This window comes from Eubalaena glacialis, chromosome 18, assembly GCF_028564815.1.
Source record: "Eubalaena glacialis isolate mEubGla1 chromosome 18, mEubGla1.1.hap2.+ XY, whole genome shotgun sequence".
In the NCBI taxonomy this organism is placed as follows: Eukaryota; Metazoa; Chordata; class Mammalia; order Artiodactyla; family Balaenidae; genus Eubalaena; species Eubalaena glacialis.
Window position 1 is genome coordinate 37,589,310 of NC_083733.1, and position 20,239 is coordinate 37,609,548.

The 20,239-nt window shown below is 35.4% G+C and overlaps 1 protein-coding gene across 1 annotated transcript in view; it reads left to right on the forward strand.

Annotated features, from left to right (window-relative positions):
- The window catches only part of SHCBP1 (SHC binding and spindle associated 1), a 36,586-nt gene extending 17,677 nt beyond the window's left edge, over window positions 1-18,909 (forward strand). Inside the window, exons 9-13 of the mRNA XM_061173289.1 lie at window positions 1,290-1,421; window positions 2,100-2,218; window positions 16,368-16,454; window positions 16,822-16,963; window positions 18,522-18,909. Of these exons, the coding sequence (XP_061029272.1) occupies window positions 1,290-1,421; window positions 2,100-2,218; window positions 16,368-16,454; window positions 16,822-16,963; window positions 18,522-18,847 (806 nt within the window). The 3' untranslated portion in view covers window positions 18,848-18,909. The remainder of the gene's footprint in view (window positions 1-1,289; window positions 1,422-2,099; window positions 2,219-16,367; window positions 16,455-16,821; window positions 16,964-18,521) is intronic.
- Window positions 18,910-20,239: the final 1,330 nt, after the last annotated feature.

Sequence of the window (20,239 nt, forward strand, 5' to 3'; positions counted from 1 at the left end):
TTTCAAACCTAATTACGATAGAATAATAGAATCTTAGAGTTGGGAAATAAAAAACTTGTAGGGCTAAACGCTTTAAAGCCCTCTGACCCAGCTGTGAGTACTTAAGATTATTACTATTTTTTTAAACTTATTTATTTATTATTATTTTTTAACATCTTTATTGGAGTATAATTGCTCTACAATGGTGTGTTAGTTTCTGCTTTGTAACAAAGTGAATCAGCTATATGTATACATATATCCCCATATCTCCTCCCTCTTGCGTCTCCCTCCCATCCTCCCTATCCCACCCCTCTAGATGGTCACAAAGCACCGAGCTGATCTCCCTGTGCTATGCAGCTGCTTCCCACTAGCTATCGATTTTACATTTGATAGTGTATATATGTCCATGCCACTCTCTCACTTGGTCCCAGCTTACCCTTCCTCCTCCCCATGTCCTCAAGTCCATTCTCTACGTCTGCGTCTCTATTCCTGTCCTGCCCCTGGGTTCTTCAGAAGCTTTTTTTTTTTTTTTTTAGATTCCATATATATGTGTTAGCATACGGTATTTGTTTTTCTCTTTCTGACTTACTTCACTCTGTATGACAGACTCTAGGTCCATCCACCTCACTACAAATAACTCAATTTCGTTTCTTTTTATGGCTGAGTAATATTCCACTGTATATATGTGCCACATCTTCTATATCCATTCATCTGTTGATGGACACTTAGGTTGCTTCCATGTCCTGGCTATTGTAAATAGTGCTGCAATGAACATTGTGGTACATGACTCTTTTTGAACTATGGTTTTCTCAGGGTATATGCCCAGTAGTGGGATTGCTGGGTCATATGGTAGTTCTATTTTTAGTTTTTTCAGGAACTTCCATACTGTTCTCCATAGTGGCTGTATCAATTTACATTCCCACCAGCAGTGCAAGAGGGTTCTCTTTTCTCCACACCCTCTCCAGCATTTATTGTTTCTAGATTTTTTGATGATGGCCATTCTGTTACTATTTTTTTTAATAGCAGTTTTGTAAGTGACTTTAGTGCTGAAACTGGTATGAGATGGTTGATAGGGGGTAGTCTTCCTGATATGCAGGCAAATTGAGGAGTTGTTATTATTAAAAATTGTATACCTTGGTAAAAATTAAGCAAGATATGTGGAGAGATAATTAGATTTTATTTAAATGTAACTGGGTTAACTGGTCTCAGATATCATTTGGAGTCATTTGAAATAGAGGAATCTATCATAGAAATTTTGTGTTTAGACATTTCCCCTCACCTATCTTAAATGTTCTTGCTCTCTTCCTTAGGATATGGTCTAACAGATGATATTGTGATAGAAAAGAGAGGCAAAGGAGACACTTTTGTGGATTGTACGGGTGCGGATATTAAAATTTCAAGCATAAAATTTGTTCAGCATGGTGCCGTGGAAGGAATCTTAAGTAAATATCTGAATATTTCATTTATTATTTGTTTCAGACTTTGTAGGAAAACGGTACTTTCCCTGGAAGATAGAATTTAATAAAATACCACTCTTGAGTAATATGCAAGGCTGATTAATTATTTGTGTACATAGCTTGACAACTGAGGAAGCTTACTCTAAAGTGAAAAATAGTTCAATGTATTCTTGAAAATTTGTTAGTTTAATATTTGTTTCTGTGTGATCATTTTTTTTCTTTTAAAACATTCCAGTACTGTGGTCTGTGTTCTTTGTATTTGATATAGCCCTGGACTCAAACCAACTATCTTCACATTGTGATAGTATTTATTTCCTGGGATTTCTATCCCTTATTTTGAATTGGGCCTCCTTTTCTTCTCTCTTCTAAGATAGTCATGAAAGTTACTTTGTGATATTTTTTTTAGTAATGAGAAGTGCTTTTTAACTTGAGTTTGCATTTCTGAGGGCAAGTCATTCTTTTTTAAGAATGCTGCTTTTAGATTTTATCAATAGAAAATAACTCAAAACAGTCATTGTTTTATAAATTATGAATTCATAATTCCAGTAACAGAGTTTAAATGAGAAATATTTAGACTGTATCTAATATCAGCTCTAGGCCATTTCTAATATTGGAAAAGACACATTACTTCTTAAAGTATTTGATTGCACGTTTTCATCATAGTTATTCACCGTGGCAAGACTACATTGGAAAACTGTGTATTGCAGTGTGAAACTACAGGAGTCACAGTACGAACATCAGCAGAATTTTTAATGAAGAACTCAGATTTATATGGTGCCAAGGTATGATAATCTCTTATGGGAAGTAGTTTAGGTTTAAGTTCTAAATAAGTAAATAAAATGTCCTGGGACAAGATGTAAATGCATACTCCTGTTCTCTTTCTTCAGAGAAGTTCAGATACTTACATGTACTAAGTCAACCAGACTCAATTGTATAAGGTTCTTCTTATTTAGCATTTTCAAAACAGAGATTAGGAAGAAAAGAATAACTCTCACAGTTTCTCTGTCATACCTTTAAAAGAGGTTAGACCCTTTAAGTTGTAACTTTGTAAATGATGTAGCAACTGAGGCTGGGTTGATTTTTTTAAATTAAATTTTTATTTTGAGATTGTAGATTCACATTCTGTTGTAAGAAGTAATACAGAGGTAGTCTGTATGTGTATCCTTTACCAGTTTCCTCTAATTGTAACATCTTCCAAAACTATAGTACAATATCACAACCAGGGTAAGATTGATTCAGTCAAGTTGAATATTTCCATCACTACAAGGATCCTCCATGTTGCCCTTTAAAGCCATATCTAGGTGCCTCTCCTTCTGACCTTCTCATTAATCACAGGCAAACGCTAATCTGTTCTCCATTTCTGTTATTTCATCATTTCAAGAATGTTATATAAATAGAATCATACAATATACAACCTTTTGGAATTGGCTTTTTTCACTCAGCACAGTTCTCTGGAGCTTCACCCAGGTTGTTGCATGTACCAATAGGTTGTTCTTTTTTATTGCTAAGTAGTATTCTGTGTATGGTTGTTCCACAGTTTAACTGTTCACTTGTTGAAGGACATCTGGGTTGTTTCCAGTTTTTGGCTTTTGTAAATAAAGCTGCTATAAACATTGGTGTACAGGTTTTTGTGCAAACATCGTTTTCATTTCTCTGGGGTAAATGCCTAGGACTGCAGTTGCAGAGCATGTGGTTAGTTGCATGCTTAGTTTCTTTAAGAAACTGCCAAACTTTTCCAGAGTAGTTGCACCAGTTTGCATTCCCACTAGCAATGTTTGAGTGATCCAGTTTCTCCATATCCTAAGCAGCACTTGGTATTTTCACTACTTTTTAATTTTAGCCATTCTGATAGGTGTGTGGTTTTAATTTGCATTTCCCTAGTGGTTAATGATGTTGAACATTTTTCATATGCTTATTTGCCATCCTCATCTTCAGTGAAATGTGTATTATGACTTTTGTCCTTTTTTTTTTTTATGGAGATGGACACTTTTTTAAAAATTTATTTTATTTATTGGCTGTATTAGGTCTTCGTTTCTGTGCGAGGGCTTTCTCTAGTTGTGGCAAGTGGGGGCCACTCTTCATCGCGGTGCGTGGGCCTCTCACTATCGCGGCCTCTCTTGTTGCGGAGCACAGGCTCCAGACGCGCAGGCTCAGTAATTGTGGCTCACGGGCCTAGTTGCTCCGCGGCATGTGGGATCTTCCCAGACCAGGGCTCGAACCCGTGTCCCCTGCATTGGCAGGCAGATTCTCAACCACTGCGCCACCAGGGAAGCCCTGTCCATTTTCTAATTGGATTGTTTGTTCTTTTTTACTGTAGAGTTTTAAGAGTTCTTTATAAATTCTAGATATGAATCCCCAATTGGGTATGTCATTTACAGATATCTTATGCTAGTTTGTAGCTTGTTTTTTCATCATTTTCACATGGGCTTTTACAGAGCAAAGTTTTAAAATTTGATGAAGCCCAATTTATCAATTTTTCCTTTTATGTGTAAGAACTCTTTGTCTAGCCCTAGGGTGCAAAGATTTTCTCCTTTTTTTTTTTTTTTCAATTTTACAGTTTACATTTTACATTTAAGGTCATGAACCATTTCTGAGTTAATTTTGGTATAAGGTGAGTATTAGGTCAAAGTTCATTTATTTGCTTATGGATGTCCAGTGGTGACTGCACCATTTCTTGAAAAGTCTATCCTTAAATAAATTGGTTTTGTATTTTTATCAAAAATAATTTGGGTATGTTTTTGTGGGCCAATTTCTGGGTTCTCTGGTAGAATAATTCCTCCCACTCTCACTTGTCTTTTTTTTTTAATTGTTTCAGCTATTCTAGTTCCTTTGCCTTTCAATATAAATTCTAGAAATATCTTGTTCGTATCTACAAAAAGTCTTGCTAAGATTTTAATAGGACTTTCAATAAACCTATATATCAATTTGGGGAGAATGGACATCTTTTTTTACGTTGAGTCTTCCAGTCTGTGAACATGGTATGTCTCTGCATTTATTTAGATCTTTGATTTCTTTCATCAGCATTGTGTAGTTTCAACACAAGTCTTGTATATGTTTTTATAGATTTGTACCTAAACATTTCATTGTAAGTGATATTGTATTTTTAATTTATTGTGCTTATTGCTAGTATATTGAGATACAATTGATTTTTGTATGTTTGTTTATATCCTGTGACCTTGCTGAACCTTATTCTAGGAGTGTTTTCATAGATTTCATGGGATTTTTCTATGTAGACAGTCATGTCATCTACAAATAGAGACAGTTTATTTCTTCCTTTCCAGTCTGTTTGCCTTTGGTTTCCTTTTCTTGCCTTATGGCACTGACAAGAACTTCCAGCATTATGTTGAATAAGAGTGGTGAGAGTAGATATCCTTACCTTGGTCTTGATATTGAGGGACTGTATTCAGTATTGTACTGTTAAGTATAAGGTGTTTTTTGCTTTTTTAAGAATTAAAAAAAATCCTTTTTCAGCTTTATTGAGGTGTAATTGAAAGAAATTTTATATATTTAAGGTGTCCAATGTGATGGTTTCATATAAATATACATTATGAAATGATCATCACAGTCAGGCATTCATTACCTCACATCATTACCTTTTTTTTAATTCCCCATCCGCTCTTCCCTCTGGCAACCACCTGTTTGTTCTCTGCATATATGACTTTGTTTCTGTTTTGTTTGTTTGTTTTGTTTTTTAGATTCCATATATAAGTGAAATCATACACTATTTGTCTTTCTCTGTCTAACTTATTTCACTTCGCATAATACTGTCTAGGTTCATCTTAGTCATCGCAAATGGCAAGATTTCATTCTTTTTTATGGCTGAGTAATATTCCATTTGTGTGTGTGCATGTGTGTGTGTGTGTGTGTGTGACACTACATCTTCTTTATCCATTCATCTGTTGTTAGGCACTTAGGTTGCTTCCATATCTTGGCTATTGTAAATAATGCTGCAATGAACATACATCTTTTTGAGGTATGTATATTTTTTTGAATTAGTGTTTTTGTATTCTCATATAAATACCCAGGTGTGGAATTGCTGGATTGTATGGTAGGTCTGTTTTTAATTTATAGAGGACTCTCCTTACTGTTTTCCATAGTGGCTGCACCAATTTACATTCCTACCAACAGTGTACTACGATTTCCTTTTCTCCACATCCTTGCAACACTTACTGCTTATTGTCTTTTTGATAATAGCCATTCTAACAGGTGTGAGGTGATATCTCATTGTGATTTTGATTTGCATTTCCCTGATGATTAGTTATCAGGGCACCTTTTCATGTGCATGTTGACCATCTCTATGTCTTCTTTGGTAAAATGTCTATTAGGATCCTTTTTTTAATCCGGTTGTTTTGTTTTGTTTTTATGTTGAGCTGTATGAGTTCTTTGTATATTTGGGATATTAACCCCTTATCTGATATATTGGTAGCAAATATCTTCTCTCATTCAGTAGGCAGCCTTTTTGTTTTCTTGATAATTTCCTTTGCTATGCAAAAGCTTTTTAGTTTGATGTAGTCCCATTTCTTTATTTTTGCTTTTGTTTCCCTTGCCTAAGGAGACATATCTAAAAAATATTGCTCAGACCAATGTAAAAGAGGGCACTGGCATTGTTTTCTTCCAGAAGTAGTCTAGTTTGATTCTTTTGTGTGTAGCTGTCCAGTTTTCCCAACACCATCTGTTAAAGAGGCTGTCTTTTCTCCATTGTATATTCTTGCCTCTTTTTATTGTAGATTAATTGTCCAGATAGTGGGGTTCATTTATGGTCTCTCTATTTGTACCATTGATCTATGTGTCTGTTGTGCCAGTACCATACTGTTTTGATTACTGTAGCTTTGTAGTATAGTTTGAGGTCAGGGAACATGATACCTCTTGTTCTGTTGTTCTTTCTCAAGATTGTTTTGGCTATTTGGGGTCCTTTGTTTTTCCATACAAATTTTAGAATTATTCTAGTTCTGTGGAAAACGCCATTGGTATTTTGATAGGAATTGCTTTGAATCTGTAGAGTGCCTTGAGTAGTATGATCATTTTAACAGTATTCTTCCAATCCATGAGCACAGTATATCTTTCCATCTGTTTGTGTCATTTTCAATTTCTTTTATCAGTTTTTTAAGTTTTCTAAGTATAGGTCTTTTTTTTTTGTTTGTTTTTTGGCTGCACCATGCGTCATGCAGGATCTTAGTTCCCTGACCAGGGATTGAATCCATGCCCCCTGCAGTGGAAGCACGGAGTCTTGACCACTGGACCACCAGGGAAGTCCCGTAAATATAGGTCTTTTACCTCCTTAGTTAGATTTATTCCTAGGTGTTCTTTTTGATGTGATTGTAAATGGGATTGTTTTCTTAATTTCTCTTTCTGATAGTTGTTAATGTATGGAAATATAACAGATTTCTGTATGTTAATTTTGTATCCTGCAATTTTACCAAATTCATTGATGAGTTCTAGTAGTTTTTCGGTGGCATCTTTAGGATTTTCTATGGATAGTATCATGTCATCTGAAAACAGTGATGGTTTTACTTCTTCTTTTCCAATTTGGATTTCTTTTATTTCTTGTCTGATTGCTGGGGCTAAGACTTTCAATACTACGATGAATAAAAATGGCAAGAGTGGGCATCCTTGTCATGTTTTCCTGATCTTAGAGAAAATGCTTTCAGCTTTTCACCACTGAGTATGGTGTTAGCTGTGGGCTTGCCATATATGTCATTCATTATATTAAGGTATATTCCACCAATGGACACTTTGTTGAGAGTTTTTATCATAAATGGATATTGAATTTTGTCCAAAGTTTTCTCTACATCAACTGAGATGATCAAATGATTTTTTATTCTTTCATTTGTTAATGTGTTGTATCACGTTGATTAATTTGTGGATATTGAACCATCCTTGTATCCCTGAGATTAATCCCACTTAATCATGGTGTATGATCCTTTTAACGTATCATTGGATTCTGTTTGCTAATATTTTGTTGAGGATTTTTGCATCTATGACTGTCAAGAATATTGGCCTGTAATTTTTTTTGTTTGTTTTTTTGTGGTGTCTTTTTCTGATGCTGATATCAAGGTGATGCTGGCCTCATAGAATGAGTTCCTGAGTGTGCCTCTTCAATTTTTGGGGATAGTTTAGGAAGGATAGGTGTTAACTCTTCTTTAAATGTTTGGTAGAATTCACCTGTGAAGCAGTCTGGTCCTGGACTTTTTGTTTGTTGGAAGCTCTTTTATTACTGATTCAATTTCATTACTGGTATTTGATCTATTCATATTTTCTATTTATTCCTGTTCTGGTCTTGGGAGATTGTACATTTCTAGGGATTTATCCATTTCTTCTAGGTTAGAAGATAGGTAGGTCTATAAGATAGGTAGGTCTATCTTATTGCCATATAATTGTTCCTTGTAGTCTTATGTGGTCCTTTGTATTTCTGTGGTGTCAGTTGTAACTTGTCCTCTTTCATTTCTGATTTTATTTGGGCTTTCTTTTTTCTTTGTGAGTCTGACTAAAGGTTCATCAATTTTGTTTATCTTTTCAACAAACTAGCTCTTAATTTCATTGATATTTTCTATTGCTTTTTAGTCTCTATTTCATTTATTTGTGCTCTGATCTTTATTATTTATTTCCTTGTCCTAACTTCGAATTTTGTTTGTTCTTTTTCTAGTTCCTTTAGGTTTAAGGTTATTGTTTATTTGAGATTTTTTCTTGTTTTCTGAGGTAGGTTTGTATCACTATAAACTTCCCTCTTGGAATTGTTTTTGCTGCATCCCGTAGATTTTGGATCATTGTGTTTCTATTTTCATCTGTCTCCAGGTATTTTTTTATTTCTTTGATTTCTTCAGTGATTCATTGTTTGTTTAGTAGCATATTGTTTAGCCTCTGCATGTTTGTGTTTTTTGCATTTTTTTTCTTGTAGTTGATTTCTAGTCTCATACCATTGTGATCAGAAAAGATGCTTGATAGGATTTCAGTCTTCTAAATTTTTGAGATTTGTTTTGTGGCCTGTAGAATTGTCCATGTGCAGTTGAAAAGAATGTGTTTTCTGCTGCTTTTGGATGGAATGTTCTCTATGTATCTATTAAGTCCATCTGACCAGTGTTTCCTTATTGATTTTCTGTCTGGATGATGTATCCATTGATGGGGTGTTAAGTACCCTACTATTATTGTGTTACTGTCAATTTCTTACTTTATATTCTCCAAATGTGTCAGTGCATACATATTTACAATTGAAATATCTCCTTGTTGGATCTATCCCTTTATCTTTATATAATGTCCTTTGTTGTCTCTTGTTACGGTTTTTGTTTTAAAGTCTATTTTGTCTGATATAAGTATTGCTATCCCAGCTTTCTTTTCATTTACATTTGCATGGAGTACCTTTTTTCATTCCCTCACTTTCAGTCTGTGTGTCTTTAGATCTGAACTGAGTTTCTTATAGGCATTATATATACGGGTCTTCTTTTTGTATCCATTCAACCACTCTATGTCTTTTAATTGGAATGTTTAGTCCATTTACATTTAAAGTAGTTATTGATAGATATGTACTTATTGTCATTTTGTTAGTTGTTTGGGGGTTGTTTTTGCAGTTCTTTATTGTTCCTTTCTTTTCTTTTGTTCTCTTCCCTTGTGATTTGATGACTGTCTTTAGTGTTATGTTTGGATTCCTTTCTCTTTTTTTTGTGTGTATCTATTATAGATTTTTGATTTGTGGTTACCATGAGATTTACATATAGCAATCTTTATGTATATGTGATTATTTTAAGTTGCTGATCTCCGAATTTCAAACACATTTTAACAACTCTGCAGTTTTACTCCCCTCCCCTTACAGTTACTATTTTTTTGACATCATATTTTACATCTTTTTGTTTTGTATATCCCTTAACTACTTATTGCAGATATAGATGATTTTACTACTTTTTTCTTTTAATCTTCCTACTAGCTTTGTACATGGTTGATTTACTACCTTTACTGTATAATTAATTGCCTTTGTCAATGAGCTTTTTCCTTTCATAATTTTCATGTTTCTAGTTGTGGCCTTTTCTTTTTTGCTTAGAGAATTCCCTTTGACATTTCTTGCAAAGCTGGCTTGGCGGTGCTGAATGCTTTTAGCTTTTGCTATCTATCAAACTTTTGATCTCTCCATCAAATCTGAATGAAAGCCTTGCCGGATAAAGTATTCTTTTTTTTTTCCCCAACATATTGTATAATTCATTTTATGTGAAATGTCCAGGACAGCCACATCTATATGGATAAAAAGTAGAGTAGTGATTGCCTAGGGCTGGGAGTAAGGTGGGGAAGAGGGGATTGGGGTAATAACTGAAGGATACAGGGTCTCCTTCTAAGGTGATGAAAATGTTTTAACATTGACTGTGGTAATGGTTACACAACTCTGTGAATATACTAAAAACCATTGAATGGTACATTAAACTTAAGTGGGTGAATTGCATGGTATGTGAGTTGTATCTCAGTAAGAAGGGAATGATGTAGCCAGGATGGTGGGAAGCATCCTTTGGGCTCCAGCTTTCTCCTTGACCCTCTCTATCCTCACTGTCCCTACAGGGTGTCTTCCTTCCCACCACGTTCCAGTCCAGGAGTGTCTTGATCTGTCCCTGGCCATCCCTGTTGGCTTTCTCTTCTTTTGGGTGGACCATGAAGTATGCTGGCCTTTCATTAGCTGGTGTCTGATATCAGGATTTCTTCTTTTTTGATTATTGAAGTATAGTTGATATATGATATCTTGTTAGTTTCAGCTGTACAGCAAAATGATTCAGTTTTATATCTGTATATTTTTTCAGATTATTTTGCACGGGTGGAGTATTCTTGATTTTAGGTTTTTCCCTTTTATCCCTTTAATATATTGTACCCTTTGGCTTTCAGAGTTTCTGCTGAAAAGTCAGCTGATAGCCTTATGGGAGTTCCCTTGTACATAACTTGATGCTTTTCCCTTGCTGTTTTTAATATTCTCTTTATCTTTAATTTTTGCCATTTTAATTATAATGTGTCTTGATATGGTCCCTCTTTGGTTTGATCCTATTTGGGACTCTCTCTGCTTCCTGGACCTGGATTTCTGTTTCCCAGGTTAGGGAAGTTTTCAGCTTTTATGTCTTCTTGTATGTTCTCTACCCCTTTCTCTCTGTGTTCTCCTTCTGGGATTCTTATAATGTGAATGTTGTCCCACAGGCCACTTAAACTGTCCTCATTTCTTTTTATTCTTTTTCTGTGTTCAGCTTCAGTGATTTCTACCTCTCTGTCTTCCAGCTAGCTGATTTGTTCCTCTGTATCATTTAATCTACTATTGATTTCTTCTAGTGTATTTTTCATTTCAGTTATTGTATTTCATCTCTGTTTGGTTCTTCTTTATATTTTCTAAGTCTTTGTTACACTTCTCTTTATGTTCATCCAGGTTTCTCCAGAGTTCTTTGATCATCTTTTGAGCATTACCTTGAACTCTTTATCAGGTGGATTGTCTATCTCCACTTCACTTAGTTCTTGTGGGGTTTTTATCTTGTTCCTTCTATTGGAACATGTTCCTCTGTCACCTCATTTTGCCTAATTCCTGTTTGTGGGTTGCCTACCCTGGGGGTGTAGGTCTTGACTGTACTGGGTCTCTGCTGCAGTTCCTTCTTTATAACTATAATTGTGGGAAATATTTTCTGCTAGTCATCAAGTTGTTCTCATTGATAGTCACTCTGGTAAATAGTTTAATTTTGGTGTGCCTGTTGGGGGAGGTTCTCAGGGTCTTCCTACTTCACCATATTTGCCACCAGTATAAGGTTAACTGTAGGTTTTTTGTAAATGTTCTTTATCAAATTAAGGAAGTTCTCCTTTATTTCTGTTTTCTGAGAATTTTTATAATAAATTTGTTTTGGCTTTTGGCAAATGCTTTTTTCCTGCATCAATTTTTGGTGGATTACATGTGATTGATTTTCAAATTTTGAACCATCCTTGCATCCCTGGAGTAAGCCTCACTTGGTCATAGTATATAATTCTTTATATATTGCTGAATTGTATTTGCTAATATTTTCTTAGGAATTTATATGTCTATATCCATGAGAGATATTGGTCTGAAGTTTTCCTTATTTGTATTGTCTTTGTCTGGTTTTGTTATCAGAGTAATGCTAGCTTCATGAAATGAATTTGGAAGTATTCCCTCTTCTGTTTTCTGGAAGTGATTGTACAGAATTGGTGTTAATTCTTCTTTAAGCGTTTGGTAGATTTCTCCAGTGAAATCATCTGGGCCTGGAGATTTCTTTTTTGGGAGTTTAAAAATTATGGATTAAATTTCCTTAATAATTATAGGGCTATTCAATGACTTATTTCATGCTGGGTGAATTAATGGATGCACTCATAGGGTATAGAGCCCCTGTGACCAGGACCCAGTCGGTGGTGAAGGGCTTTCCTATTTGACAGCGATGGCAGCAGGCTGCTGGCACACCTGCTACGTGCACCATGTTGCATGCAGGGTTGTTGCTTGCACACCCCGCCCCCCATCCTGTTAGGCCTCACACCAGCCTGGGGATTCAGGTGGACCATTTCTTCTTCTAAGTTGTCAAATATATAGAGTTGTTTGTGGTGTTCCCTGATTCTTTAGATGTTTGCAGGGCCTGTGGTGATATCCCCTGTTTCATTCTTGATATTAATAGTTTGTGTAGTCTCTCTCTCTCTCTTTTTTTCCTTTTTTCTTTGTGAATCTTGCTGGACGTTTGTCAATTTCATTGACTTTTTTTCAAAGTGCCAACTCTGTTTCATAGATTTTCACTATTCTGTTTTCAATTTTATTTATTTTTGCTCTTGTCTTTATTATTTCCTTCCTTCTGTTTACACTGGGTTTATTTTGCTCTTTTTCTAGGTTCTTTGGGTGAGAGCTTAGATTGTTGATTTGAGACTTTTCTCTTTTCGGATGTATGCTTTTAATGCTATAAATTTCCCTCTTGGCACTGATTTAGCAAATTTTGATAGGTTGTATTTTCATTTTTGACCCATGCAGTATTTAGAAGTGTGCTATTTTGTTTCCAAGTATTTGGAGTTTTACTATTATCTTTTGTTGTTGATTTCTAGTTTGATTCCATTGTGGTCAGAAAACACACTGCATGACTTCAATTTTTAAAATTTTGTTGAGGTTTGTTTTGATGGCCCAGGATATGGTCTGTCTTGGTATATGTTCCATAGGCCCTTGAAAGGAAATGTGTATTTTGCTGTTATTGAGTATAAATGTCAACTAGATCAGGTTGGTTGATAATGTTTTTGAGTTCTTCTATATTCTTTCTGATTTTCTGTCTAGTTGTTTCAATTTTTGAGAGATGGATTGTTAAAGTCTCTTACTATAATTGAGGATTTGTCTTTCTCCTTTCAGTCCTATTAGTTTTTGCTACACATATTTTGTAGTTCTGTTATTTGGTGCATACCCATTTAGGATTGCTGTTGTTTTTTTTTTGGTGAACCAACCTATTTATCATTATATAATGTTACTGTCTATCTTTGGTAATTTTTTTTGCTTTGAATTCTACTTTATCTGATATTAATAGAGCCACACCTGCTTTCCTTTGATTAAAATTTGCATGGTATATCTTTTTTTTTTTCAAGATATTTTTGATGTGGATCGTTTTTTAAGTCTTTATTGAAATTTTTACAATATTGCTTCTATTTTATATTCTGGTTTTTTGGCCGCGAGGCATGTGGGATCTTAGCTCCCCGACCAGGGATCGAACCCGCACCCCCTGCATTGGAAGGTGAAGTCTTACCCACTGGACCAGCAGGAAAGTCCCTGCATGGTATATCTTTTCCCATACTTTTATTTTCATCCTGTCTTTATTGTTCTGTTTGAAGTGAATTGTAGACAGCATATAGTTGGATCTTATTTTTTAATCCACTTTGCCAGTCTTTGTCATTTAATTGGTGTGTTTAGAACACTTACATTTAGTGTAATTATTGATGTTAAGTCTTTATTCTGCCATTTTATTTTTTGTTTTCTATTCTGTTTTTCATTTCAATTTTTTTGCCATCCTGTGGGTTACCTGAACATTTTTTAGAATTCCATTTGTTTTTGAGTATATCTCTTTGTATAGTTTTTTAAGTGGTTGCTCTAGGTATTGCATTATATGTACATAACTTACCACAGCTTACTGATGTTATTTCACCAGTTTGAGTGAAGTTTAGAAACTTTACCTCCCTTAACGTCTTTACCATCCCCTGTCTGTAATATAATTATCTTCAATATTTCCTTTTCAAACTTCTAGACACATTAGACCACATTAGACAGTGTTATGTTTAATTATGATGTATCTTGAAATGGATTTCTTTGAGCTTATCCCGTTTGGGGTTTTCTCAGCTTCTTGAGTCTGTAGGCTTAACGTCTCTTGCCAAATTTGGGAATTTTTAGCTATTTCTTCTTTGAATTTTTTTTAGCTTCACCCTTCCTCTCTTCTTCTAGGACTCTGATGACACAAATTTTGGATCTTTTGTTATTGTCCCATAGGTCCCTGAGGTTCTGTTCACTTTTTTTTTCAGAGTGTTTTCTCTCTGTTGTTCAGACTGGATAATTTCTATTGTTCTGTCTTCCGTTTCACTGATTCTTTCCTCTGTTCTGACCTTTCTGCTGTTGTGCCCATCCACTGAGCTTTTTATTTCAGCTATGGTATTTCTCAGTTCTGAAATTTCCATTTGGTTCTTTTATCTTCTGTTTCTTTGATGAGACTTTCTATTTTGTTGTTCAGCCTGCTACTGATATTTTTCATTTAAGTATATTCATAATTGCTCATTAAAGCAATTGGCTGCTTTAAAATCCTTGTTAGCTAATTCCATCATCTCTGACATCTTGGTTTTGGTTTTTACTGATTATCTTATTAAGTTTGACATCTTCTTGGCACTTGGTATGAGAAGTGATTTTCCACTGAAACCTGGACGTTTTATATTATACTATGAGAATCTGCATCTTCTGTTTTAGCTGGGTTTCTCTTACCCTTGTTACTGCCAAGTGGAGGTCGAAGTCCAAGTTCCCCATTTGGCTTCCATTGACATCCAAGTTGAGTGGGGAAGCTCCTTCTTACTGCTGGGTGGGGGTGAGAATTCCAGCTTCTTACATGTCTCCACTGATGCTCTGGCACATGGCAGTGGTCTTGTTACCACTGGCAGTGGTGAAAGTCTTAGACCCTCCACTGGGCCTGCTCTGACACCACTCCAGTAGGAAAGGGGTGTGGCACCTTGTTATTATCAGTTGGGGATACAAGTGCAGGTCCCATATGTAGTCTCCACAAGTGGGAGGGCCTTGTTACTAGCTGGTGGGGATGAAAATCCTTGGCCTTAACTGAAAATCCCAGTGTGGGTGTTGGGGTGCCTAGTCATAGCCTCAAGAGGGTGGAAGTCTAGGCTCCCCTTGGCACTTGCCAGCATGGGTGGGGCTTGGCCAGTTTTTTTCCTGTGGTGTTTGGATAGAATAGAGCTGTTATTGTTTCAAAGTTTTCTGTCCTTCTAGGCTTGCCTGGTCCTTTGGCTAAAGAGAGCAGGCTTTTAGGGAGGCATTTCTGGTCTGTTTGGCACTTATGGATTGCCAGCTTCTTTAGCTTCATGTCTGGGAATATAAGGCAAAAAGAATACCCAGGAAATGCACCAATGTGTTGGTGTCATTCCTCAGGTGTTGAGGTGTCTAGCTGGTCTGCCTTTTCAGTCATCTTATGTTTGTTTTATATATGATGTCCATGGTTTTTACTTTTACCATCATCTTAGAAGTGGCAGCCTTTTCAGTTTCTTTTTAGTTACTGAATATCTGTTCAGCTTCATAGCATATTTTGAACATGATTGTCCCATTTACTAAGTGGCTGTGGCTTAAGTTATTCTTCTCTTTAAGTTTTACATGATTCCTGATAATTTGATACTTAATTTTAACTATTTCGTTGTGTATGTATTTTTAACGTTATTGCCCCTAAATCTTATTTTGTATATAGCTATAAACTGAAAATCTTAGCTGAAGGCCCATTTCCCAGATCTTTTGACCTCTCTACAGAGAGTTAGGTTTGTGTGTAGTGACCATCCCACTACATATATGTTTTAGTAATCCCTAAAGGGGAAAGTAATAATAAATGTTTTCTCATGGCACACTCCCATTCCTAGGAAAACAACTCAACATACATGCAATAGATGTGTCATAAATGGTTAATAGCAACTCTTCTTCATCTAGGATATTGTGTATGAAATTATTCCAAAAATGAATTTTTAAATAATCATAGAGGTTTGAGCCGAACCATTTTTACTTACTAAAGTGCCTAGCATAGCATCAGGAAATCATTCCTATTATTGTTACTTTTTTTGTTGGTACCATGTGGTACCAAGGGACAATGTGAGAGCATTGGGCCATGCATGGATTGTTCTGGTTACTCTGTAGGTATAAACAGGACACTTGAATTGGTTACTAACTTAACATGTGTGTAGTAGTGGGGACCATTAATTATTTTAATTCCTGGAAGTGATTTTCAAGTTAGGTTGGGATATTTTTAAACTGGTCTGCTTTTAAAAATATAGGGCCTTATTTCTATCTACAACTTAACAATATTTTACTAGATTTGAACACTGTTCTCCAACTAACTGAGTATTTCTGAGAGAATGGTCATTTTTAATAAGTGTATCTTTCAACATAATTGTTAACTGACTTTTTTTTGGCAGAATCAGAAAACTGATTTGTCCCAGATGAAAGAGAGTGAAATAGTAATGAAGTGTTGAAACTCTTAGCCATTGTTTTGTGTGTGTGTGTGTGTGTGTGTGTGTGTGGTATTTGAAAGTAATAAATGATAGACAACATGCTGGAAATGAAGCAAATGGAAATGTTGATTAGAAATACCTAATAAAACTTTCTATAAAATACTTTATATTTGCACTGCATTAAAGTCTAAGAAGTGACAAACCTTCTTTTATAGTCTTGCCTATTTTAAACTGATTGTCATTACCTTAAAATGTAACTTGTAGGGTGCAGGTATAGAAATATATCCTGGCAGTAAGTGCACCCTGAGTGACAATGGGATCCATCACTGCAAGGAAGGGATCCTCATTAAGGTGAGCACCTGCTGAGACACCCTCTTTCCAAAGGTTAGAATGGTTTTACCTAAGAAATAATTATGTTTTATTAAATTCCCATGTTGTTCCTGTTGTTTTCTGGTTTTGAAAAGCATAAACGGTATGTAAATTTTAATAATATCAATAGTTGGTGGTTGAAAGTCTCCTGTGAGAATACTTTGTTATCTATAGATCTGCAGAAATGACAAAGGAATGCTGTGTCACTCAGAGCTCAGATTGTGCTACCACGTATTTATAAGCATAGCTTTCTGTTTTATTTTTAGAATAGCCTGAAAAAAGTGAGATTTTTAAAGCAGGCAGTGTTGAATGTGACAGTTCCTTAAAATATTTGTTTTCAATGTCACAGGACTTCTTAGATGAACATTATGACATTCCCAAAATATCCATGGTGAATAATGTCATACACAATAATGAAGGTTATGGTGTTGTCTTGGTGAAACCTACAATTTTCTCTGACCTGCAAGAAAATGCCCAAGATGAAACTGAAGGTATGGTATATTTAGTAATTTTCAAAATAAAAACCAGACCTAATTTGTTGTATTTCAGCATTAAACTCTGATTAAAGATCTTAATCTTCTTCTCCTCTTTAAAAAAGATAACTAGCATATGCTTAGGCATGGAGATAGAGAAGCTTAATAAAGCTATAACATTATGGAATCTTGGAGTGAAAGAAACTTTCAAGGTCAACTAGTCAACTGGTCAAAGCCTTGATGTGTGGTTTCTGTGGTCCTGCAGTTCCCTTCTTACCATGCTTGGCTTTCTATAAATTTATAGAATAAGGATGGGCATATGATAGCAATGGTGGCTCCTGCTGGCATTTGTTAAGGATGGAGGCAGAAAAATGAATGTGCCAGGTTGAAGGCTGCATTTGACTGGAGGGGATCATGGAGTTCACCTCTAGTTTTTATTTGTAAAATTAAATACCTCCCTGTCAGCTGTCTTTCTTGGCAGCAAAGCTGATCTAACACAGTGGGAAGTTCATGAATTTCAAGCCATGACCCAGATTACTATGAAATCTCAGTCATGGAGAAGGATTGTGCATTGGCATAGGTGAGGAAAGTTTAAAGGATGATGAGTAGTCCTTGTCATCCTTCAGGATCCACTCCAGCTATCTGGTAGTTCTTTTTCTCCTCACAGTTCTGTAGGTCAGAAGTTAAGGTGAGCTTGGCTGGGTTATCTGCTTAGGGTCTCACAGGGTGAAAGAGGTATCAGCTGGGTGGGGCCCTTATCTGAAAGCTCTGGGGCGAGAATCTGCTTCCAAGTTCCTTTATGTTGTTGGCAGAATCAATTTCCTTGAGGTCATAAGACAGAGGTCTCTACTTTTTTTGCTGGCTGTTGGCTGAGGATTGCTCTCAGCTCGTAGGGACCACTCTTGGGTCCTTGCCCCATAACCCCCTCCATTACAGCAACAGAAGACCTCCCTCAAAGCAAACCTCTCATGCTTCAAATCTTTTTCATGCTTTGAATCTCCTTATGCTTTTCTCTTCTTCATCCAACCAGGGAAAACATTGCTATTAAAGGGTTCATATGATTAGGTTACGTATACCTGAGTTATCAACTGATTAGTAACCTTAATTACATCTGCAAAGTCCTTTTGCCACTTAACAGTTATGAAAGTAACACCAAGTGGCAGATGACCCTGCATCATGGGGCCATCTAGAATTCTGCCATCACAGGCAGTCACTTATAAAGCTGCTAGATTGGGAGTTCCTTTAGGGAAAATAGCAGTTTTATTTATCTTTGCATCTAGCTTCTAATACAGTGCTTAGTAAATATCCAGGAGAGGTCTGTTGAGTAAATGAGATCTAGGATAAAAAGAGAAAATTCAAAATTGGTAATCTTGTATTAGGGTCAGGAGACCTTGAAGACTAAGACACCTGCTTGTTGAGATACTTATGGCAGAGAGTTTGTGAAGTCCAGTCAGATGACAGCTGGAATCCTTAACAGAAAAAACTTGAAAGCTCTGATAGACTGTAGAAATACATGTTTTAGTTGGGTTAGTTTGTATATTTAACTCTATTTGTTATAATTTGTTTGTTTCTTCAGAAAATAAAGCACTTAAAGTTCAGACAAGTGGAGAGGCAGATGTAGCTGAAAGAGTGGATCTAGAAGAGCTGATTGAATGTGCAACTGGTAAAATGGAGCTTTATGCGAGAGCTGACCTTTCTGAGCAAGTCGAAGGCAATTGTGAAATTGTAAATGAACTAGTTGCTGCCTCCACACAAAAAGGCCAGTTGAAGAAGAAAAGGTTGAGTGAACTGGGGATCACACTTGCTGATGACAACTTAATGTCACAGGAGATGTTTGTTTCAATTGTGGGGAACCAGTTCAAGTGGAATGGGAAAGGGAGTTTCGGCACATTTCTCTTCTGACCACTGTGATGTAAATAGCAAAATATTGGATTTTGCACATGCTGCCCCCAAGAATCACTGCTGCTATCATACTTTGCTTCATGTCTATATTTTGTGTCTGATATATTCGATTGGGTTTGAGTGAAACGTAGATTTATTTCTGTCTGCAGGTGTTGCACATAAAACACTCTCTTTATAAAGAAGGTCATAAAAACATAAAATAGAAAATATTTCGAGATTTCTTATCTAGAAAGTCTTGCTTTTTCAAACACATAGTTCTCATATTAAGTTTATTAATAACTTTCTAGTATAAATACACTTTAGCACTTCAAAGAGGAGGAACGAAGGCAGGGAATGCAAGATGAGCGCGCAAAAAAACGCAATAGGCATCAATATGCAGTATTCTTATAGTTGTCTTTTTAATCCCAATTATAGTGAGTCTGATATCCATGCTTTATTTGCATAATACTTGTCTTAAAAGCTTTTATGATTGGGAAGTTATCTCCCTTATCAGGCTTATTATTGAGAATCTGAGTGGGAATGCCTTTTTATGTTGAACTATGTAATCATCAAAACAGTAATAGCATAGCAGGTTTGAAACAAATGAAACGTGTTATTCAGAGCCAATGCATGTATAGAGCATTTTCACTGTTGCTGAATATGAATGATTAAAAAGAAGGTGCTTTTCTTTCACCAACAGTATTCTGATCAAATTTCTTACATAGTCAAAATGATTACCTATACAACCTGTATCAGCTCTGTGTTCTTGATATCGTATTGTAAAATACAGCTTTTAAAAGTATTTATATTTTTAAAAAGTGTATGTGACATTAAAATTCCTACTGATTAAAATTATAATGATGAAATAATAAATTGAATCTTGGTATATTTTTCTAATTGCATTAGGGGCCATAGTGCCTGTGTAGCATGTGTGATCCTTTGAAATACATACAATATTTTGGTATCTTTTTAGTGTTTCAGAGAGAGTATTAAAATTTTTCCTCAGTGAAGTCGTTTCTTAAATTTGAATAAATTATAATTTTATTTTTCAGATGCTACTAAATGTGGAAGGATTTATGTTAGATTTTTTTGTTTGACCATTGAAAGACATTTTTCTTTTACTCTTGAAATCCTGTTGCAAAAGTAATGCTAATTAATTCTGCATCAACTTGAGCCAAATACTTATTTAAAAACCATTTATTCAACTTAAAAAATCAAATTGGTTTTTCAATTAAATTTCCTTTCTATCTTAGAGTTTAGACTTTGTATATTCTCTTGTAACTTGCTAGAGTGTCAAGAGAATGACAAGTAACTAGGTAAGTTACTTGTTGTTCCTTATTATAGGATGATGGTTTTTCAGATTTCATTTCTATCTTAGTTTAAATCTAATCTTATATTAATTTTTATTCAAAT